At 46.8% G+C, this 23,684-nt stretch overlaps 1 protein-coding gene across 5 annotated transcripts in view; it reads right to left on the reverse strand.

Moving 5' to 3' along the window:
- The window catches only part of LOC102916808 (uncharacterized), a 39,996-nt gene that overhangs the window by 14,099 nt on the left and 2,213 nt on the right, over positions 1 to 23,684 (reverse strand). Inside the window, exons 2-4 of one of the 5 annotated variants that reach the window (XR_013046465.1) lie at positions 21,422 to 21,603; positions 6,820 to 9,308; positions 6,345 to 6,614 (exon numbers count right to left, since the gene is read on the reverse strand). Coding sequence is in view for 2 of the 5 variants with exons in the window: in XM_076556202.1 (XP_076412317.1) it covers positions 7,646 to 9,096 (1,451 nt within the window). In the remaining 3 variants the exon portion in view is untranslated. Of the gene's footprint in view, position 1; positions 351 to 6,344; positions 6,615 to 6,819; positions 9,309 to 21,421; positions 21,604 to 23,684 lie in introns of those variants that run through there. The other 4 variants (XM_076556200.1, XM_006996990.4, XM_076556201.1 and 1 more) reach the window with 4 other exon arrangements.

Consider the following 23,684-nt stretch of genomic DNA (forward strand, 5'->3'; position numbering starts at 1 on the left):
CCATCTGCTGCAACCTTTCGCCCCGTGGCGGCTGTCTCAGCTCCCTGAGACAAAGGGGCCGTCCTGCCGGGTCTGCGCAGTCGTCAATCCCAGGGGACCCCGCCCCCTGTCGCCACCCCCCACCCCAGTCCTGGACCACGACGCCAGGCGGGTCGGATTGCCCGCCTGCTTCGTGCTTTTCTTGGTAAGGGACTCCTGGCCCGCGCCCCGGGGCCACTGAGAGCCGGGGCCTCCGCGGTGCCTAGAGAGACCGCGCCTGCTCTTTGAGACACGGCGGAAGCGGGCGCCCACAGTCCCTACAAATCCGAGTGCCTCCCCGCCTCGCCCCCTCCCCGCGGCCCCTCTGCTCCAGGGGGGCTTCGGTCACTTCCGCCAAGCTCGTGCTTGCCATCTAGCCATTTCCCTGGTGGTCAGGTAGCCGGGAGCGCTGGTCCCGGAACCCATCGGGCTGACTCGGGCTGCTCGGGTTTATGCTATAGCATCAGCACATCATTTGAGTCTAGAGGATGAATGCTAGAGGATGTGTGAGTCTAGAGTCTCGAGGATGTATATTGCTTGTATTTGCCCACACTTGATATAAGCGGTCTTTAAAAATCAGTTGTTCTGGGGCTAGAGAGATACAGCAGTTCAAAATGCTGCACACACCTGAGGATCTGAGTTTGGTCACTATTACCCACGTAAAAAATGCCTGGGTGTGATAGTGCTCCTAATCCCAACACAGGGGAAGGGGAGACAAGAAACATCCCCAGGCCTCTCTGGCCAGCCAGACTAGTCTAACTGGCAAGCGTCAAGTTGCGAGCCTTTTCAAAAAACAAAACAAATAACAAAACATCAAGATGGATGGCTCCTCAGATGGACCGCTAGCCTCCATATGCACACACTCTCTGGAAATTCAACTCGGGTACTCTTGTATGTTAAACATATGGTCTCCCACTGAGTTGCACTGGACCCCACCCCTCTGTTATGGTTTTAATTTTTATTTCTCCAATTGTATTAGCTACTTGTCTTCTGTTGTGACAGAATACCTAACAAAAGTTTAAGGAAGGGTTTATTATTATTTTTAACTGGTTATTAGATGTGGGTTTTTATTGTTTTGTTTTGTGGTTTTTCCAGACAGGGTTTCTCTGTGTAACAGCATTGGTTGTCCTGGAACTCACTTGAACTCACTGAGACCCACCACCACACCCGGTTACATGTGTTCTTTTGTTCTTTAAAGAACAGTGGTTTGGGGCTGGAGGTGGGACTAATGTCTGGAAATGGAGATAAGGAACAAGAACAGCCTCCTTGTCTCCAGACCTTGTGGACCAGGTTGTGATTTGTGTGATGGAGCAGCCATTGAATTTTTATTGTATTTTAAAGTGTGTGTGTGTGTGTGTGTGTGTGTGTGTGTATGTTTGCACACTTGAGTGATCCTCTGCAAGAATAGTATATACTTTCAATTGCTGAGCTCTGCCTCCGAGTGCTGGGATTAAAGGCGTGTGCCACGGCGCTGCCCGGCCGAGCTCTCTTCAGCTCAGGGGCAGCCAGCTTTAAATCAGGACAATAAGCTGAAGGGAACATTCAGAGAAGTCACAGTGTGGAGAGGCTGTTGGTGTCCATGAACAATGAAGCAGAAGGGAAGGTGTGGGGACCCTAGAGATATTTTCGAGGATATGAACACATTTATTAATAAAGCTGAGTTCTCTGGAAAGAGTTGGGCATGTCTCTACACAGGCCCAAAATTGCTCAAAGGAACAAAGAGAACTGGGCTAAGGTGGTGTGGATTGTCTATTAGGTTAACTGAGGAGGGCAGACCCACCCTGACACCCTAAGTGTGGGCAGCACCATTCCATGAGCTATTCTTTTTTTTTTTTTTTAAAGATTTATTTATTTATATGGATACAGTGTTCTGTCTGCACATATCCCTGCAAGCCAGAAGAGGGCACCAGATCTCATTACAGATGGTTGTGAGCCACCATGTGGTTGCTGGGAATTGAACTCAGGACCTTTGGAAGAGCAGTCAGTGCTCTTAACCTCTGAGCCATCTCTCCAGCCCTCATGAGCTATTCTTTTTTTTGTTTTGTTTTGTTTTGTTTTGTTTTTCGAGACAGGGTTTCCCTGTGTAGCTTTGCGCCTTTCCTGGAGCTCACTTGGTAGCCCAGGCTGGCCTCGAACTCACAGAGATCCGCCTGGATCTGCCTCCTGAGTGCTGGGATTAAAGGCGTGCGCCACCACCGCCCGGCTGATGAGCTATTCTTGATTGAATGAAAAGGAGCGAACTCAGTATGAGCTGGTAACACCCTCTTCCCCTTGACCACAGATGCAGTGTGACCCAACTGCCTCACACGCCTTCCCACCATGATGGACTGTCCTTAACCTGCGAGTCACAGTTAACTGCTTCTTTAAGTTTCTTTTGTCAAAGCAGTGACAGTTAACTAATACACCTGCCATCAGCACCACAGTTTCTAAGACTACAGAGGTTTGCATGGTTTCCTTTGACTCCCAAGGAAGAAGGAAAAGCACCCAGCTTTCCTTATCAACTGATCTATATGTGGGTGCAAAAAGAAGAGGTAGTCTGAGGCTAATGCCTTCATCAGGAAAGCTGGAGAGGTGGCTCAGTGGTTAAGAGCACTGGCTGCTCTTCCAAAGAAACAGAGTTCAGATCCCAGCACTAACATTGTCGGCTCACGACCTCCTGTAACTCTAGTTCCAGGGGATCTGACACCCTCTCTGGCCTCTGTGGGTCCTGCATACAGGGGGTGTATATACATCTGTGCAGGCAAATCACCCATACACATAAAATAGTAATGATAATGAGTCAGGTACCTCACAACTGCCTGTAATTTCAACTCCTGGGGAATCCAACTCTGGTCTCTGTGGGCATCTACACTCATGCATATATCTACCTAGACACACACACACACACACACACACACACACACACACACACACACACACAGAGAGAGAGAGAGAGAGAGAGAGAGAGAGAGAGAGAGAGAGAGAGAGCCATACTGTTCATTAGAATTCACTGCTGATGTTTAACTGACCCATTCTATTTTACTTAACTGAATTTGAATTTGTGAAAGTGTCCAGGATTACATATTCTGAGAAATGAATATTGGGGCTGGGGAGATGGCTCAGTGGTTAAGGGTACTTGCTGCTCTTCTAGAGGACCCAGGTTTGATTCCCAGCACCAACATGGTGGCTTACAACTGTCTGTAACTCAAATTCCAAGGGGTCTGACATCCACTTCTGTGAGCACCAGACATGCATGTGGTGCGCACACAGACATGCAGGCAAGATATCCATATATAAAAATTTAAGAAAAGACGGGGAGAGAGAAATGACTAGGATACTTTGTCCACTATCGGTAGTGTCTAGAGCTCAGGGTGTGCTGAGGATTCTCACGTTGAAGCATCGTCTGTAGTCCTGACACATCTGTGGTCTTGATTTGTATCTGAGTTACTGCACGGTAAGGCATTCCCAGAGTTCTTTACAACAAAGGCGCAAGTCTTTGGAAGTGGCCTAAGAATTTATAGACCTGTGCAGATAGGGATATTTGCTGGCTAAGGATCCCAGTGCTAAGATGACGTCTCGAGTTTGGCCAGATGTATTGACTTTTGTGTGTGGCTGGCCAGGGATGGCCCACTCAAGAAGAGGAAAGCTGCTACTTCTTGCTGAGCACCATCAGCTTTGAGTGGTGAATTCCCCGTGCTGCTGTCCACTCAGCATCTCACAGTGCTCTCTGAGCTGTCCAGAAGTATGGCAGGGAAGGGAGAAAGGCCTATATTATTGTGCCAGTTTTCCACTTGGATTTATACGGGGGGGGGGGGGGGGGCCGCGTGCGTGCGGCGGGTGGCGCTAAACTGAACCCATAGATAATTCAGAACTTTCAGCTTCCACATAATGGGTCTATGAACAAACAAAAGAGATGCTACTATTCATTCATGTGTCCCTTTCTCATTTGAAGAATTTTATGTGTTTATTTATTTATTTATTTATTTATTTATTTATTTATTTATTTATTACGCACACAATGTTCTGTCTGCACATATCCCTGAAGGCCAGAAGAGGGTGCCAGATCTCATTACAGATGGTTGTGAGCCACTATGTGGTTTCTGGGAATTGAACTCAGGACCTTTGTTTGGAAAAGCAAGCAGTGCTCTTAACCTCTGAGCCATCTCTCCAGCCCCGAATTTTATGGTTTAAAAGTGGAGGTCCCTTAAGCCAGGTGTGGTGGCGCACACCTTTAATCGTAGCATTTGGGTGGCAGAGGGCAGGCTGATTTCTGTGACTTTGAGGCTAGCCTGGTCTACTGAGTGAGTTCCAGCTAGGGATGTTACACAGAGAAACTTTGTGTCCAAAAATAAAAAAGACAAAAACCAGAAAAACAAACAATGCAATAAATCAGATCAGGCCAAATTAATAAATCCAGGTTTAATCTGAGCAAAGCATTCCCAGGTGGTCCCAGGGGAAGAGGAGGAACCACAAGGGGGTAACCATGAGGCAAGTCTTAGGCGGTCTTGAGGATCTCCCAGGGGGGAGCCGCTGCTCGGAGGACTTTCTTTGGGCAGGGTCTGGAGAGGGCAGCTCTAGGGAAGGAGCCGCTGCTTGGCGTGCTGAGGGCGGGGTTTGGAATGGGGCCCAAGCAGGGGATCCCCAGCAATTGTTACAAATGAGTTACATAGCTACTATGAAATATTGTGTGTGTGGGGGGGGAATCCATGCAAGACACAAGTATAGGGGGCTGGAGAGATGGCTCAGAGGTTAAGAGCGCCGGCTGCTCTTCCAGAGGACCTGGGTTCAATTCCCAGCAACCATTTGTTGGCTCACAACCATCTGTAATGAGATCTGACATACTGGTAGAACACTACATAATAAATAAATAGATCTTTTAAAAAAAAGACACAAGTACAGTATTTTCACAGTACATTGATAGGCACGGAATGGATTCCTCGGAGCAAACAGCCACCGTCTTCACCGAAGTGCTACAACATACAGGGGAGGTAAGTGAATGGGGGCTTTGTTCAGCTGGAACCTCTAGCTCACGCCTACTCGATCCAGAAAGCCCTATCTCTCTCTCTCTCTCCAAACCCCATGCTCTCAGAGAATCTCCAACAAAGAAAAGGCACCAAAAAGCCCAGTTCTGCATTCCTGGTGGCTGCGGCAGCTCCTCCCCTGAAGCTGCCAGCAGCCCAAGTCCCCACCTAAAGTGCTCAGCTTTTGACCATACTTGGGCACAAACCTAGCTTGTGGTGGACACATCATCACCCTCTTGACTACAGGGCATATAAGCTCCCTGTCTTAGTTCAGGCACATGACTTCTTCTGCCTCTTCTCCTGCCTCAGTCTCTGGGGGCTGGAGAACTCACCCGGGAGTTACTTTGCTCAAATAAACCTGTTCTTTTATTTTTTCAATTCAGCTTGATCTGGCTTACTGCATTGGTGGAGAAACCTATTATCGTTACAGAAAACCTATCTATGCAGCTGTAGAGAAGCCAACCTCTCTGCTGGTGAAGATTTTCTAGTGTGACAGTCACTCTAGGGTCACCCTCGCTCCTTCCAGCAACCCCTCACCTGTGTTCTGTAAGTGAGCCCAGCAACTCACCACCGGGGTGAATTTTAGTGGACTCATACTTTTGTTTGTCATTGGGACTTTATGAGGAGCAGGAAGGTGTTAAGACTCCCCAGGGGAAAAAATATTCTCACAGTTCTCAAACCAGTTGGGAGACCTGTAGACAAATACTGAATATTTACAGGGATAATAGATGGGTGATTCTGAAACTCTTATGCAAAAACTTAAGTCAGTGTACTGAAGATAGTAAGAATGTGTTTCTGTTAAAATGGGAATGCAGTTACAAATACAGAAAGAAGGAAGGGTAGAGTGAGCTTTGGTGTTGGACTGGAATTGGTGATTTTTGGTATACTGACTGGTAAGAGAGCTGCTATAAGATGGCATTTACACACACTCATCTGATTCCTAGCTCTCCTCTGAGTGGTCTGTTGGGAGATCCTAGAAGCTATGGAACCTTCTAACGAGGCATACACCCAGCACTTAGATCTTGCTTTCTAAAATATCATGTTCACAGTAGGGATGCAGAATTCCTGGGGAAAAGGACTCACTGCAAATTGGGGAACGAACATACAGGATGAGCTTGGAATAGCTTTTTATGCCAGAAAGCAAAGGAAAGGCTAAGAGATAACAAGATGTGCAAAGGACCCTGAAGGCGTATGGAGAACAAGTTTCTACTGGTCAAAGCGGGGACCATCCGGGTATCACAACACATGATGAGAATTCCAGACTGCAGCTCACTAAACAAATAGGAACCAATGATGAACCCATACGAAATAAACTGGCAAGAACATGGAGAAGGTGAAACTCTTTCTTTGGTAATTAGAAGAATCATGATGAGATACAAACAAGGTAGATATTGATGAGAAACAGGTTGTCTATAGTTGTTGAAAAGGAAAATAGTAACTTCAGAGTGAGAAACTTGGACATTAATTTTACCTATCTATCTTTTTATTTACTTTTGAGACAAGAGTCTGTGCTGGCCTGTTTCATGCCAACTTGATACAAGCAAGAGTCAGGAGAGGAGGGGGTCTCAAATGGAAAAATGCCTCCATAAGATTAGGCTGTAGGTTGGCCGGGCGTTGGTGGCGCACGCCTTTAATCCCAGCACTCGGGAGGTAGAGCCAGGTGGATCTCTGTGAGTTCAAGGCCAGCCTGGGCTACCAAGTGAGCTCCAGGAAAGGCGCAAAGCTACACAGAGAAACCCTGTCTCGAAAAACCAAAAAAAAAAAAAAAAAAAAAAAAAAAAAAAAAAAAAAAAGATTAGGCTGTAGGCAAGACTATAGGGCATTTTCTTAGCGATTGATGTGGAAGGGCCCAGCACATTGTGGGTGGTCCCACCCCTGGGCTGGTGGTCCCAGGTTCTATAAGAAAGCAGGCTGAGCAAGCCATAAGGAACAAGCCAGTAAGCAGCACTCCTCCATGGCCTCTGCATCAGCTTCTGCCTCCAGGTTCCTGCCCTGTTTTGAGTTCCTGCCCTGACTTCCCCCAGTGATGGACTTCAAGGATGGAAATGGAAGTGTAAGCCAAATAAACCCTTTCCTCCCCAACTTGCTTTTGGTCATGGTGTTTCATCATAGCCAGAGTAACCCTAAGATACAGGATGGGAGGGGAAAGGAAGTGGAGAAATACCTCCAGAGAGGATGGCAATTGGTGAAAAACCCTCACATTGGTCTTATGTAAACAAAGTATCAGTAATAAACACTAAATCAGAACTCACTCCCTATGACTAAATGCTAAACGGAAGATTGATTGCTGAGGTACTTTCCAGCCAACGGTCACATTACCTATTTTTGTTCCTTTTGATTACAATAATAAACTGCGAACACGAAAGTCTTGTCATCTTTTCCTTCTAACCAACATGAGCCTGCTTTCAAACCACAAAAACAACACAATGCAGATGAGCGGTCACACGAGTCGGAAGCAACAGCCAAAGAGAGCCTTGCAGGACATTACAAAGGGGGGCTCCGGGTTTTGTGGCAGCTGGGCATAAAACGCAGTCAGCCTGGCTTCAGGTCTAGGAAGGGGAGGCTGAACCATGAAGAATCGGGAAGGAACCATGGCTCGGCTGTACCCCTCCCAGCCTCCAGGCTACTCCGCTGCGTGGATTAACTGGTGTTTAGCCCACTTTGACCGCTGGCTGAACGTCTTCCCACAGGCAGAGCAGCCATAGGGCTTCACTCCAGTGTGAATCCTTTGGTGCTGGGTGAGGACGGACCGCTGACTGAAGGCCTTGCCACACTCACTGCACTGATAGGGTCTCTCTCCAGTGTGGATTATCTGATGCTGAATGAGATGTGAGCTCTGGCTGAAGCCCTTGCCACACTCGGCACACGTGTAGGGCCTCTCCCCGGTGTGAACTTTCTGGTGGTGGATAAGATTTGAGCTTCGGTTGAAGGCTTTGCCACACTGGCTACATTCGTGAGGTTTTAACCCATTGTGAATCCTCCGGTGCTGAATGAGGGTTGAGCTCTGGCTGAAGGTTTTTCCGCATTCCGTACACTCATAAGGTTTTTCTCCAGTGTGGACGCGATGGTGGAGGATGAGGTTGGAACTTCGGCTGAAGGTCTTCCCACACTCGTGGCACTCATAGGGCTTGTCTCCAGTGTGCACACCTTGATGCTGGATGAGGGCTGAGCTGTGGCCGAACGTCTTCCCACAGACACTGCACCCATACGGCTTCTCCCCTGTGTGAATTATTTGGTGCTTCCTGAGCACGGAACTGTAACTGAAGGCCTTCCCACACACACTGCACACGTGAGGCTTCTCTCCAGTGTGAATTCTCCGGTGCTGAATCAGGCTAGAACTCTGGCTAAATGCCTTCCCACAGTCACTGCACTGGTAAGGTTTCTCTCCAGTGTGAACCCTGTGGTGCTTGATGAGGTTGGAGGCACGACTGAATGGCTTCCCACAGTCACTGCACTGGTAAGGTTTCTCTCCGGTGTGAACCCTCTGATGCTTCCCGAGGTGTGCGCTCTGGCTGAAGGCTTTGCCACACTCACTGCACTCGAAAGGCTTCTCACCCGTGTGAACCCTGTGGTGTTTAATGAGGTTTGAGCTCCGCCTGAAGGCTTTCCCACACGGGTTGCAGACATATGGTTTTTCTTCAGAATGGATTCTTTGATGTTGGACGAGGTTTGAGCTCCGCCTGAAAGCCTTTCCACACTCGGTGCATTCATAAGGCTTCTCAATCATGTGAGACTGTTGGTGTTCTTTAAGGCTCGGGTCCTGGCTAGTGGATTTTCCACATTCTGAACACGTAAGAGACTTCTCTCCAAAGTCGGCTCTCTGGTGATGAACAAGGTCAAGGCTTCCTCTGAATGTTCTCCCACACCCAGCACATATGAATGGGCTTTCAAGTGTAGGAAGCCCCTCCTGGCCAGATAGGTCTCTACTGCGCTCAAAGTTCTCTGGAGTGTAGTAAAGATGTGGCCTCTCTTCTGTAGAGACTCCCTGACACACTAATGGACTTGGGCTCAAACGGAAGTTTTTGTCAAAACCATTACAAATCAGACCCTTCTCCCCTAAGGGGCCCTTAAGGAACATGGTCACTGGTGTGACGTCATCCTTCCAGTAGAGGGGCTGTCCCAGGCTCTCACCTTCAGAGACATTCCAGTTTCTTCCTAGTATCTCATCACAGGACCCTCCACACTGTGGAGACCGAGAAACATTGCCAGCGCAATGGTCTGGTATTGCTGCCTGTGACTCCAAACCGTCCTAAATGTGTTCCTCGGGATAAAACTTCTCAGTACTGCAATCTGAAACCATAAATACAAAGTCAAAGGAGGGACTGTGACCGGAACAGGAGAACAGATCTACAGAACTACTGGCCTCACTTCTCCGGAGGAAGCAATGGGACAGGGGACCCCAGACCTTGTGGAAGGACTAGGAGAGCTCTTAGGGACAAGGCTACACAGGCCCTGGACCAGCAAGAACCACCTGCCCTCTGCAGGACGCCACACGCCAAGGATGCACTTTCAGTCTGCCCTTGGCTCAGCACAAGATTCTGAGCATCCCTCAGCGCCCCCTTCTGTTCACACCCAGCAAATATTGCTGGCTTTATCTAAAAATAAAATAAAATTTAATATTATTTACTATGTATTTATATATAACATTATATATTGCATGTAATATTTAATGTGTCATATCAATATGAATATATAACCTTCTCACAAATATATTAATATTTAATGTATAATAAATATATATAAATATAAAATAAAGAAAATAAAAGCACCCAAACCCAGGTGTTCCTCACCTTTCCCCCATGTAAAAGGAAATACCACAGGTACACACATTTTTAAAAAAATTTACCGTGTGTGTGTGTGTGTGTGTGTGTGTGTGTGTGTGTGTGTGTGTGTGATGCACGGTTAGAGGGCACCTTACTGGAGTCTGTTCTCTCCTCCCACCTTGTTGGTTTCCAGGATCAGATTCAGGTCATTAGGCTTGGTGACAGAAGCCCTTACCCACTAAGTCACCTTGTCTGACCAGCTGTATTATACTGTCACACACTTACTCCTTTTTCTTCCCCAGAATGCAGTCTTTTATGTGGTCAGTGTCGCTAATGGAGTTTAGACTCAGTCTCAGAATTCACCAGCATGCAGAGGTGACCCCCTGCTGTAGGTGTGGAGATGCTCATTAATTTTAATGAAGTTGCTGGTTCTCAGTTGTATGGCTCCCCGACTGATCTTGCTGGAGAGTCCTTCCCTAACTGCTGCACACACACAATAGCTCTGGACTTCTCCTCACCCATCTCTATGGTCTCCTATGACAGTCTGGAAGGAGCCCTGTGGAGATCCACTTACAGACATTCAGTGGTGACGGATGCCCCTCCATTTCCCTTCCCCATTTCCACCAGGACATCTCTCGATCTGTGACAAGCAGGATCTGTTTTTAGTCTGTATATATCTAGTCCTCTGGGCCACTCCTGCAGATCTTACCTGTCCTCAGCCCAGACTTCTAGAGCTCAGCCTCTGCTTGGAGCACCAGGCAATTTCCTGGCAACGCGCCATGCTGTTCCCTGACACCCGGGGCTCAGCCACGCTTTGGTGGCACTTCAGCTACAGTGCTCCCCTACCCTGCACCTGGGGACAAGACTCCCTCCTGCAGCATTGCCATTGGACTGGCACAAATGACAGTGATTGCCTTTCCTTCCTGTTGCCCTGGGGAATGCTATGGTACATGCTTTATGTGGGTTCCAGTAGCACCAGCTTCACGGGGGGTGTCTAGAAACATGGTGTGCCCATGCTACCGAGTCCCCAGTAAGGACAGAGGAAAGGGTGCGGGGCTTCAGGGACAGCCTGGAGCTTGCTGTGCCTCTGCCCACCCGGAGTCCCTTGCCCTCCTCTAGCTGTGTGAGAAAATACCAGCCAGGGAAGGAAGAAGGCCGAGACAATGACAATAACAGCCTGTAACTATTTTTCATGCAGGTCAGATGGTACCCACCTGAGACTTCCCGGCTGCACGATCTCATGATCTCTGTCATAAACGGTCTTGGCTGTTTTTTTTTTTTTTTTTTTTTTAAGATATCAGCTCACTCTATAGCCCCCAGGCTTACTATGTAGCCATGCCTGGCAGGGATCCTTCTGCCTCAATCTCTCAAAAGCTGGAATCACAAGGACATGCCACTTTATCCAGCTCTGCCTCCTCCTCTTCTTATTTTTGAGACAGGGTCTTACTAGGTAGCCCCAGTTGTCCTAGAACTTGCTATGTAGACCAGGCTGCCCTTGAACTACCAGGTTAAGCTTGTCCAAATTCAAGTCATGTGCCACCACATCTGGCCTGAGCTCTTCTTTTAAGACAGAGTCTTATGTAGCCCAGGCTGGCCTCAAACTTCCTATGTATTGGAGATGAACCTTTAACTCCTGATCTTTCCACTTCAGCTTCCTAAGTGTTATCACAGGTGTGTGTCTGGCATATCTGTGCAGGTCATGCATGTCTTTTTAAAAAATATGTATTTGAGCTGGCTTTTTGGAACCTAGGGCCTATGCTGAGACACTTTGCTCAGCCTTGGTGCAGGGAGGAGGGGACTGGAATTGCCTCAACTGAATCTACCAGGCTGGGCTGAATCCCCAGGGGAGACCTTGCCTTGGAGGAGGTGGGAATGGGGGATGGATTGGGGGGCAGGCTGGGGAGTGGGAGGAGGGAGGACAGGGGAATCCGTGGCTGACATGTAAAATTAATTAATTATAAAATAAAAATATTTATTTAAAAATGTGTTTATTTACTTCATGTGTATGTGTGTGCCTGAGTTTATGCATGTGCACCATGTGTGTGCAGGTGTCCACAGGGGCCAGAGGAGAACATTGGGTGCCCTGGAACTGGAGTTGCAGGTAACTATGAGCTGCCTGATGTGGGTGCTGGGAACCAAACCCTGGCGTTCTTGCAACTGGGCTATTTCTCCGGCCTCTATATACAGGTTATTTTGAAAACAACCTTTAAGCACTTAGGGATGTCGCAGTTCTGTGGGAGAACATTCGCTTAGCAAGCACAGGGCCCTCTTTCCATCCCAAGCACTGCAACAGGAAACTGCAAGGTGTGTGTGCCGTGCTTGCAATCCTAGTCCTTGGGAGGCTGGTGCAGGAAGATGGTCACACATTCGAGGGTGAAGTGTCTACACAGCGAGTTAAAGGCAAGCCTGGGGACAGAGTGAGACCCTGCCGTAAAGAAGCAAACATAAACCCACAAATTTCCCATAACCCTTAAAAACAACCCAAGTCCAATCTTAGCTTACAGGCTGTAGAGTGTTTGTTAGATGGATCTGATGACCCTGACTGAGACGAAGCATCACTTCAGAGGATCAAGAGATATGGCTGGCACACGCCTTTAATCCCAGCACCTGGAGGCAGAGGTGGGTAGATCTCTGTGTTCAAGGCCAGATTGGTCTACAGAGTGAGTTCCAGGACAGTCAGGGTGGTTACACTGTCTTGAAAAACAAACAAAACAAAAAAAAAGAACGAACTTTCCAGCTTGAGCCACTATTTAGATGAGTCTTTTATTAGGAAACAAGACTGAATCCATGCAGGGTATGATGGCATATGCCTTTAATACTAGCTCTGAGAGGCAGAGACAGGTGAATCTCTGTGAGCAAGGACCACCTGGTTTCCATAGGGCGTTTGAGGACAGCCAGGGCTACATAGTGAGACCCTGTCTCAAAACAAAACAAGCAAACAAAAAGTGAATCCACTGGTGGCACATGCCTTTAAACTCAGCACTCAGGAGGCAGAGGCAGGCGGGTTTCTACATAGACTTCTAAGCCAGCCAGGGAAACAAACAAAAACAACCAAGAGTACAGTAGATTTTATTCATTTATTTAGACAGGGTCTCACTATGTAGTTTTAACTGGCCTCAAACTCACTAAGACCGGGCTGACCTTGAACTCAGAGATCCACCTACCTCTGCCTCCTTCTCCATGCTGGGATTTTAAAGGTAAATGCCACCATGTCCAACTAGCTAACTTTCTTTTTTTTAAGTAAAGTTTGAGCTCAAAGACAAAGATCTAAAAGCAAATATTTGCCTGACCTATCCAAACTGTATTTGTGAGAATTTTTTTTAATGTGTGTGTGTGTGTGTGTCTGTGTGTGTGTCTGTGTGAGCATTTTGTTTGAATATCTGTGTATTACATGTGTGGCATGCCTGAGAGGTCAGAAGAGGATGTTGGATCCCTTCAAACTAGAGCTACAGATTGATTTTAGCTGTCATGTGGGTACTGGGAATTGAACCCAGATATATGAGTAGTCAGTGCTCTTAACCACTGAGACATTTCCCAGCCTGAAAACTGTATTTGTTTTCAGATCTTCTAGGCAAAAAAACAAAACAAAACCAAAACCAACCAACCAAACAAACGAAAAAACCAAAAAACCTCCTTTGGGAGGAAACACCTTCATGGTTAATGTGTGCAAATGTCTCAGAGTCCTGGTCACAATCCTACCCTTGAAATGTGGTTTAGCAGAAACCTCAGTGCCTTGGTAATCTGCTGTATAGATACAAGAAATATCTCACATTCAAGTGGTCTCCCACCTCCTTCAGTAACTTTTTCTTTCTTTCTTTCTTTCTTTCTTTCTTTCTTTCTTTCTTTCTTTCTTTCTTTCTTTCTTTCTTTCTTTCTTTCTTTCTTCTCTCTCTCTCTCTCTCTCTCTCTCTCTCTCTCTCTCTCTCTCTCTCTCTCTCCCTCCCTCCCTCCATCTCTCTCTCTCTCTTTTTTCTCGAGACAGGGTTTCTCTGTGTAACAGCCCAGGCTGTCCTTGAACTCACAGATCTGCCTGCCTCTGCCTCCTGAGTGCTGGGATTAACTGCATGCGCCACCATCGCCCGGCTGACTTGTTTCATTTTTAGTTAATGGTTTACTTAGGTGAAAGTCACATATTAATCATTCTCCAGAAGACTGCAGTGGCATTGAGCACATTCAGTGCTGTGCAACCAACAACTGGCTAGTTTTCTCTTCTCTTCCTCTCTTCCTCCTCCTCTCCCTCTCTACTATTTCGCAGCCTTAGCTAGCCTGGAACTCACTATGTAGACCTCATTGGCCTCAAACTCACAGAGACCCGCCTGCCCCTCCACCTATGCCCCAGTGCTGGGATTAAAGGGGCATCACTACACTCAGGCAGCTTTATTTCTAAGACATTTCCATCCCTCCAAAGTAAAACCTTCACTTTACGTACATGTTTCTCTAGTCCCAGCCACTTGGGGATTTGAAGCAGGAGGATCACTTGAGCTTAGGTGTTAGTTGAGGTTAGAATTGGCAGGCATATAGCTCAACCCTGAACTAATCCCTCTTCCTTCCCCCACAAAACTGTATCTAGTAAGGAGTTTATTCCCATTTCTTTCTGCCTCCAGTGCTCGACAACCATCAACCTATGTCTCTGTTCCTGACAACTATCAACTGATTTCTCTATGGAGAAATTCTGTACTTTTCATAAAAATGTCATCATACAATATATGTTTTGAGTTCTTCCATGTGGCATACTTATTTAGAGACTCATATATTTTATTGTGTGTATCAGAACTACATTCTTTTTTATGGCTGAATTATATCCCATTGTGTGTATAGCCATCTGTTTATCTTTCTATCTACTGATATAAGTTGGTCTGCTTGCAGTTTTTGTTTATAAAGACTATGCTATGAACATGTACATTCACAGACTCTCTGACTTATGATGAGGTTACATTATTGACATTTCTCATAATTGCATTTTGTCTTCCAGGTGAACTTGGCACACATCCCAAGCCCTACAGGACAAAGCTGTTAAGATCGTCAGGAGCACATGATAAATACTTAGATTGTTTCTTAACTAAGTTAGACATGTTAACAGTTCTTTACAAAGGTGAGGTACATTTTGATGGGTCCACCACGATGAAGAGGTCTGCATCAATTACAAGCTTTCCGAGTATTGTTTTCTAAATGTTATATGCAGGGCAGCTGGTTTTTCTGTATAACCTGAGGTAACCACGGCTTTCCCACTTTGCATTTACCGATTTCCCACTTTGCTCACACTGGTGGGTTTCTCGTTAAACTGTCCTTCCATTCCTGCCTTCAATCCTGTATGGTCCTGGCGTATACTTTAATGCACTCCCCATTCAGCTTGCCATTATTTTGTTGAGTGTGTATTCTAACCATAAAGGGTACTAGCTTCTAAGTTTTTCTTATTTCCTTTAAAAAATGGTGCAGGGGATTGAGATTTACCACTGAGCTATAGCATTTAAAAAATGTTTGGCTAGCTGGGTGTAGTGGCGCACGCCTTTAATCCCAGCACTCGGGAGGCAGAGGCAGGAGGATCTCTGTGAGTTTGAGGACAGCCTGGTCTACAGATGAGTTCCAGGACATCCAGAAGTACATAGGGAGACTCTGTCTCAAAAAACAAACAAGTTTGGTAAAAATGTTTCCACTTTCATTTCTGACTTCAGTTGTGTCTTCTTTGTTACTCTGAAAGCTAACAGTTTTCTAATAATTCACTTTTTGTTGATTTTCATTCTTTATTTGTCCTATCTCCGCTGGCAATGTTTTGTTGTTTCTCAAGATTTAAAAGTTACCTTACTGATTCACTAGCTTTCCTTTTTAGAACATCATTTGTTATTATTGTGTGTGTGCACATGCATGGTATGTGGGCACACACAGTTCTGGGTGGAGGCCAGGGGACAAGTTAGCGGGGTGGCTCTCCCTCCCCCCTCACATAGTTTGGGAGATGGGAGTCAGGTGGTAAGCCATCAATCACAGCAGCACCTTCACCTGCTGAGACATCTTGCCAAGCCTCTTTCTTCCTTTTTCCCCCCTTTTGGTTTTTCAAAACCGCCCCCGCCGCCCCCCTGGCGCTTTTTTTTGTTGTTTAAAAATTTATTTTTATTTTCATTTATTATGTATGCTGCATGTGCACAGGGCCCCGTGGAGACCAGAAGCCAGATGCCCGATTGCGGGGGCTGCAGTGGCAGGCAGCTATGCACTGCCTCACGTGGGTGCGGGGAACTGAACTCGGGTTGTTCATGGTATTTTCAATCACTTATTTTTAGGGATTGTTTATTTTCCTGATTTCTTCATTGACCCACTGGTAGCTTTATCTCCACAACTCTACATTTTCCAGTTTTCCTGCTTAGAGAAGACATTTCCTATCATTTATTTCAATAATGTAAAGTTTACTGAGACTTACTTTGTTATCTGACACCTAGCTCCTGCTCTAGGACACCTGGATGATGTTTTAAGTGGAGAGGTTTTGTGTTCCGGAGCTGGCTAGGGCTGCTATTACGGAGTGCTGTAGGGTTAGAAGTTGATCTCGGTAATGAGAGGCCCTGTTTAGTAAGGCCTCGAAACTCAGCTTCCAGCGTCTCCCAGAAACAAAACAACCCCCAACCCACAACAGACCCTCACAGTGAGTAATTTATAAATAAGAAATGTATTGTTCACCTTTCTGGAGGCTGGCTGAGGTGCCTGTAGATTCAATCTGAGGATTCCTAGAGACAGGATCTCCTCCTTTTCAGCTGAGGAGTTGGCCAGGTAAGAAGTGGCTGTGTCTTGCTCCTTTGTCTCTCTGATCTTTCAGCATTTACAGTGACATCTGACTCCGGGTTTTTATTCTTAAGACCGTGCTATACCTAGCCCTTTTTTCTTACTTTAAAATGAAAACTCTGTGCATGTGGTGTGCATGCATGCATGTTCACACGTGTGTGGCCGCAGTGTGTGCACATGAGTATGGAGGAGCAAAGCTGATGTGGGGTGCCTTCGTCTGTTGTTCTCCACTTCACTTGTTGAGGCGTCAAGGTCTCTTGCTGAACCCCAAGCTCACCGACTAGTCTAGCTAGTTCTCCTCTCTGCCTCCCTCGTGCTGGGGTTACTGATGGTGACCACGCCTGCCGTGCTTTTCATGGGATCAGCGATCCAAACCGGAGTTCTCACTCTCACACGGCAAATGCCCCATCTACTGGGCTCTCTCCGCAGCCTCATTTGAGATACAAACTCACTGTGTCGCCCATACTGGATTTGGAATTGCAATTCTCCTGCCTTAGCTTCTCGAGTGGCTGGGATTATAAGGCTTAGCGCTGATGGAATGTTTCTGTCACGCTGTTATCTGTTTTGGGTATATTTTTCATGCTTTTCTTCTTGGATTTTTCTATTGCCACATTCTTTCATGTTCAACTATTATTTTTTAGTAAAGTGTCATTTTGTTTTTTTTTTCCTTTTTTGTGTGTGAATTTGTTGGATGTTTACTTAATATTTACCATGGAGTTATAACAAACATCCTAGAGCAACCAATGCCAAAACTCTTCCCAATATAGATGTTATCCTTATAATTTGTTATCACAGAGTTTATCTTTCTGTACTCTTGGCTCAAAAGGCTTATGAAGCTCGAGGTTTAGATTGGTGGGAGAGTACATATTTAGTATGTAGGAGGCACCAGGTTCCATCCTCAGCACTAATGTATGTATGTATGAACACATTTATTTATTCTTTGTGGGAAATAAAAGTGGATGCACAGAACCCAGTCCTTGGGAAGTGGAGGCAAGAAGGTCATGAGTCTGAAGCCATTCTATGCTCCAATAGTGAGACCACGCTTCCAAACAACAAACGTGAACTCACAAGCCAAAAATACAGTACTTAGCAATGAAATTTTTGACCAGAATCCTGTCATCTCAGCTCCCTTCAGCATCTCTCAGAGGAAGGTGTACTCATGACGATCCCTCTACAAACTATTGTTTATCTGGGGCGTCTGAATGACTCCTTCAGTCTGTGCCTTGGTTGTTCACAGATTTCTAGGGTGATAAGGCCATTGGTACTTTAAATATGTCTTACTCTGGTGGCCTTTTGATCTCGATAACTTTATTGAACATCAGCTATTAATCACTTCCCCCTTTAGGAAATACTGGTGTTCCTTTGCAGCCTAGTTGGACGTAAACTTGTCAGCATCCTCTAGCCTCTCATCCGCTAGGATTACAGATGTAAGCCACCTCGCCCCACGATAATGTGGTAATGGTTAAATACCTCTCTCTTACCATGTTCAATTTAATTATAGTGGAACTTGGTGTGTGGAGTTCTTTAAATTCATCCAACTGAGCTTGTTGGGCTGGGCCTGTAAACTGAGGTTATTTCATCAAATTTGGGATATTTTCAGCTCTTATCATACAAATTTTTATCCCTTTCTCTTCTCTTTCTTGGGTCCACAGAATACATGATGGTGCCCTACAGGTCCATGAAGCTCTGGTCTCTTTTTGAACTTTTCTCTTGTTCCTCAGAGTGGACAATCCACCATCTGAACTTGGAATTTCCTTCTCTTCCCTGCTCAAATCCGCTGTTGAAATGCTCTAGTGAATTTTCATTTCATTTTATTGTACTTTTTGGTATTAGATTTTACATTAGGTTCATTTTTTTAAAAAATGTGTCTCTTACGCCTTTAATCCCAGCACTCGGGAGGCAGAGCCAGGCGGATCTCTGTGAGTTCGAGGCCAGCCTGGGCTACCAAGTGAGTTCTAGGAAAGGCGCAAAGCTACACAGAGAAACCCTGTCTTCAAAAACAAAACAACAAAAAAAAATGTGTCTCTTTATTGATAGTATCTTTCCATTAACAAAATTTTTTCTTGGTTCCTTTAATCTCTACTCATGGTTTCATTTAGTTCTTTGAGTGCATTTAAGGCAGTTGCTTAAAGTCTCTTTTAAGTCCAATATCTGGGTTTTCTCAATATTTTGTGGTGCTCTTTTTTTTTTCTTTGAATTGCTAAAAATTAGATTTTGTATAGTTTGATGTAATTCTGCCAATAAGTCTCCTTTTTTTTTTTTTTTTTTTGTTTTGTTTTTTCGAGACAGGGTTTCTCTGTGTAGCTTTGCGCCTTTCCTGGAACTCTCTTTGTAGACCAGGCTGTCCTCGAACTCACAGAGATCCATCTGCCTCTGCCTCCCGAGTGCTGGGATTAAAGGCGTGCACCACCACCACCACCACCACCACCACCACCACCACCACCACCACCACCACCACCCCCCCCAAGCCCTTTGATATCAATAACAATGCTCTCTTGGTTCCTGTGCAAGGTTAGATCTGCTGGAGCTGAAGCTTAGAGTCGTCAGAGGTCTTTCTGGGCTCCTGCCCTATGCTGGGCCCATGTTCAGCTTTCTAGATTGCCCAACTGTACCTCTGAATTCTCTCATTTCTCCTAAGAGAGTATCTTCCCAGGATGTTGGGAGCTGACTATCCGTTAACTATAAACAATAAACCAGGTGGTTTCCTTTAGAATGGTGCATGTCTTTGACCCCATCCCTGGGGAGGCAGAGGCAGGTGGATCTCTGAGTTGAAGGCCCGCCTGGTCGAGTTCCAGCACAGCCAGGGCTACGTAGAGAAACCCTGACTTGAAAAACAAACAAAAATTACAATGTTTCTGAACTGGCTATTTTCATGTCCTAAATTGAGTTAGGCAGAACAGAGCTAAGAGTCTTGTTCTAGACTCTTAGAAGAAGAAGAGAAGCCCAGACAGGGCAGGGCCAGGGACTTCTGAGCAAGATCTGCTCAGTTCCCTTGGGAACTAGGGGCCCAGGTCTGACATTGGTAATGCAGGTTTCCTGCTCTCGGGATAACAGGCAGGGAGGGGTGGGGGCACAGGCAGGGAGGGGTGGGGGCCCAGGCAGGGAGGGGTGGGGCCCAGGCAGGGAGGGGTGGGGGCCGAGGCAGGCAGGACAAAGTCCTCCTACCCTACAGCCGCCTTGTTCTCCACGTAGTACGTCACTGGTTGCTGCAAACCCGTGACCATTTTCTACTTTTCTGTTGAGGTTGGCTCTGACAGTTTCTAATCTATTTAAACATTTATGTCGTGGACCAGGTCCTTGGAGATGCCTGCCTTCACAATTTGTTCCACAGTGGCTTAAAATTTTTTTTCTCTCAGATTTGTTTATGTTTATGGGTGTTTTGCCTGCACATATGTATGTACACGACGTACAGGTAGTGCCTGTGGAAGTCAGGAGAGGGCTTTGGATGCCTGGAACTGGAGTTAGGGAGGGTTGTGAGCCACTGTGTGGGTGCTGGGAAGTGAAGTTAGGTCCTCTACAAGGACAGCAAGTGTTCTTAAGTGCTGAGCCGTCTCCCCAGGCCCCAACAGTGGCTTTTAGAATACGGGTCAAAGCAAAAACAGAAACAAAACCAGAACAGAATAGGGGTCCCTATCAGTAAAATATGGGTCCAGCCCTACTCTGCAAGGGTGCTGTATTTATTTTCTTCCTCCTCCTCCTCCTCTTCTTTTTAAGACAGGGTTTCCCTGTGTAGCCCTGGCTGTCCTACAACTCGCTGTGTAGACCAGGCTGGCCTCAAACTCAGATCTGCCTGCCTCTGCCTCCGCCTCCCAGTGCTGGGATTAAAGATGTGCCCCACCACCGACCGGCTGGGTGTTGTACTTCTTATCCTTCTCTGCTTAACATCCCTAGCAGGGGCCTCTTGGCAAGCTACCTAACATCTTGCCTCTGCTCAGTGTGGTCAGCAGGTCTGTCCTCAGGGCCACTTGTGGGACCTTCTCACATCCCCCTCTTCACTCCCTCCCATTCACAACGTACTCTGTTTAGCCTATGTCGTATCTCTACATGGTCTGAACCGTCTCTACCCTTAGCCTAACCATCCCTTTTTGCATTGGTTCTGGCTGGGGTGTTTGTAACAGGGCCCCACACTTTAGCATGACTGACTCCATGATGAAAGTACCATTCAGGCTGTGAAACTCAGCACACAGACAGCACCACTTGCCATAACTAAAACAAAGACCTAATCCATCAAAGTCTATACTTCTGGGAAAATCTCAAAATGTACTAACCTTGCTTTTTAACTTCTGGAGTTCTGCTTCTGGCTAACTGTTCTTGTTAACTGAAGTATGTCAACCCAGAACATGACATGGTTTTTGTACTTAAAAGCTCACCCTGAGAAAGGCTCGGGACTGCACTGGGATCCTGAGCACCCAGTGTAGTCACCAGCCAGCTAATAAAGACTTTCTGTTGGCTTAAATCCATGTCTGAGCAGTGTTCTCTGGTGAATACAGTGTTCCCTTAAAAAAAAAAAAAAAAACATTTGCTATCTGACTAGAGCAAGGGAAGCGAATGCCGAGGAGCCATCCTGCTTACCGCTTACCCAGGTGAGCTGGGAAGGGCTCTGGGAGGGGACAACGGGGTGATGTGGACGTAACCAGAAGGGAAGAGGGTCACAAGGTACAAAGCTGTTGCCAGCCTGGCCATGGGGGGCAGGCCTGGAGGGCAAAGCAAAGGGTGCTGACAGCCAAATGTCCCACTCGGGGGACAAGGGGTGAGAAGAAGTCGGTGCTCTGGCATCCGGCCTTGGCTTGCATGAAACATAACACAGGTGACTCCTTCTCAAAGGCCACCATCATTCCAGAATGAGGACACCAGTGGGGAACCAGTTCCTAGTACCTGGCCTCCTGATGGTGAGGGAGGAGGGCTTCCAGCTCCTTGACAGCAGAGCAGGCCACAGACTGAAGATCCACGGTGCGAGTATCACTCATACAGGCCTGCGTCGCAGGAGTCCAAGGAGATTTCCTGGAGCTGAGGGCTTCAGCTCTCTGCCTCTTTGGGGTGCACTCTGAGGCTGGCACCTGAGGACACAGAGAGGACACAGTAAGTGTACACAGGAGCCAGTACCAGGGATCCATCATCTTACAAGAGAGAGGCTCTTCTTCTACCTTAGACTACAGGTACGAAGAATAGGTGTGCTGATCCCCAAGGCAAAGTGAGCCCCTGGTGCCCGGCAAGTGTCCCACTGAAGGGCCCAGTCCTGACATAGTCTTCTCACTCCTGGCTCCCGACACACAGTCCTGTGGAGTTGAATGTGCAAGACCACCTACTGCAAGGAAGCAGCGGCCCTAAACGTCTCAACAGTCAAGGGCAGCAGACACTGTGGACCCAACAGCCGCCATGCTCAGTGCTTGCCCATCCTAGCAGTCAAGTTTGAGATGCATGTGGCAGCAGTCATGGGTACCCATGTTTCTTACCCCTGCCAATGCCCTCCCACTACAGCACCATCCATTGGTCCAGCCTCAGTTTCCCTTTTCTCTTGGTGTCTCAGGGTTCGCTTCAGTCCCTGTTTTAAATTCCTTAGTAATTTTATCTGACCCCAAGGAAGCAAAACCCTGTGAAGCCTCTTCAACTCGGGCTCATCTCCAGTCTTCACTACTCTTTCTGGGCGGAAGACAGGACACTCCCACCTAGAGGCCTGTGAGCTCTTCACGGAGGTGAGTCACCGATTGCCCCTGGCTCCTCTCTACTTAGGCCTCGCCCCAGGGAGCTGGAGGGAAAGGGACTGACATTCTTCAGCCCTCCCCCACTGCGTTCCAAATGTTCCATCTCCGGAGTAGAAAAAGGGCAAGAAATATTGCTGTGAGATATTCTGTTTGGCAAATGTGTTGCTCTGATTGGTTAGTAAATAAAATACTGATTGGCCAGTAGTCACGCAGAAGGAAGTATAGGCGGGACAAGGAGGAGAAGAATTCTGGGAAGTGGAAGGCTGAGTCAGAGACACTGCCAGCCACAGCCAGGACAAGCAGCATGTGAAGACGCCGGTAAGCCACGAGCCACATGGCAAGGTATAGATTTATGGAAATGGATTAATTTAAGCTATAAGAACAGTTAGCAAGAAGCCTGCCACGGCCATACAGTTTGTAAGCAATATAAGTCCCTGTGTTTACTTGGTTGGGTCTGAGCTGCTGTGGGACTGGCAGGTGACAAAGATTTGTCCTGACTGTGGGCAAGGCAGGAAAACTCTAGTTACAAAATATGGCTCTCAACCTTCCTAATGCTGAGACTGTTCAATACAGTTCCTCATAGTATAGTGACCCTTAACCATAAAATGACTGCATTGCTATTTCATAACTGTAACTTTCCATAATGTAAATACCTGGTATGCAACCCCAAGGGGTCGAGACCCACAGGTTGAGAACCACTGCTCCACAGCTAATGCCCACCAGCCTATGAACTGGATTTTTTCCTTTTGGGTAACCACCCTCCCTTCCCCTCCTTTTTAAAAAAGAGTGTTTCCTGAAATGGGCATGGTGGTGCATGCTCTTAATCCCAGCACTTAGGAAACAGAGGTAGGTGGATCCTTGAGTTTGAGGCCAGCCTGATACAGAGCGAGTTCCAAGACAGCAAGGGCTACACAGAGAAACCCTGTCTCGGGGGAAAAAAAAGAATAAATAAAATAAAAAGAGTGTTTCCTGCACACCAACTATATTGCTTGTTTCTTGGGGTGACGGAGCAGGGAACACTGTCCTTTGACTGGGATAAAAGATCACAGTAAGGCCGGGCGGCGGCGGCGCACGCCTTTAATCCCAGCACTCGGGAGGCAGAGGCAGGTGGATCTCTGTGAATTCGAGGCCAGCCTGGGCTACCAAGTGAGTTCCAGGAAAGGCACAAAGCTACACAGAGAAACCCTGTCTCGAAAAACCAAAAAAAAAAAAAAAAAAAAAAAAAAAAGATCACAGTAAATGCATCTGTGAGACGGGGCAGCAGAGGGGTTGAAGAAGGGGCATTTTAACTCAGCAGTAAAGCAGGTCTCACTCAACAGGTGACCGAAAGATGAAGAAGGGAAAGCGTGGTAGAAGGGAAGGACGTGGGGAGTGTAGAGGCACACAGGGCAGGTTCTAGAAGCAGTGAGACGGCCAGGGTGGACAGAGAAAGCAGA

This window comes from Peromyscus maniculatus, chromosome 20 (genome assembly GCF_049852395.1).
Source record: "Peromyscus maniculatus bairdii isolate BWxNUB_F1_BW_parent chromosome 20, HU_Pman_BW_mat_3.1, whole genome shotgun sequence".
Lineage (NCBI taxonomy): Eukaryota > Metazoa > Chordata > Mammalia > Rodentia > Cricetidae > Peromyscus > Peromyscus maniculatus.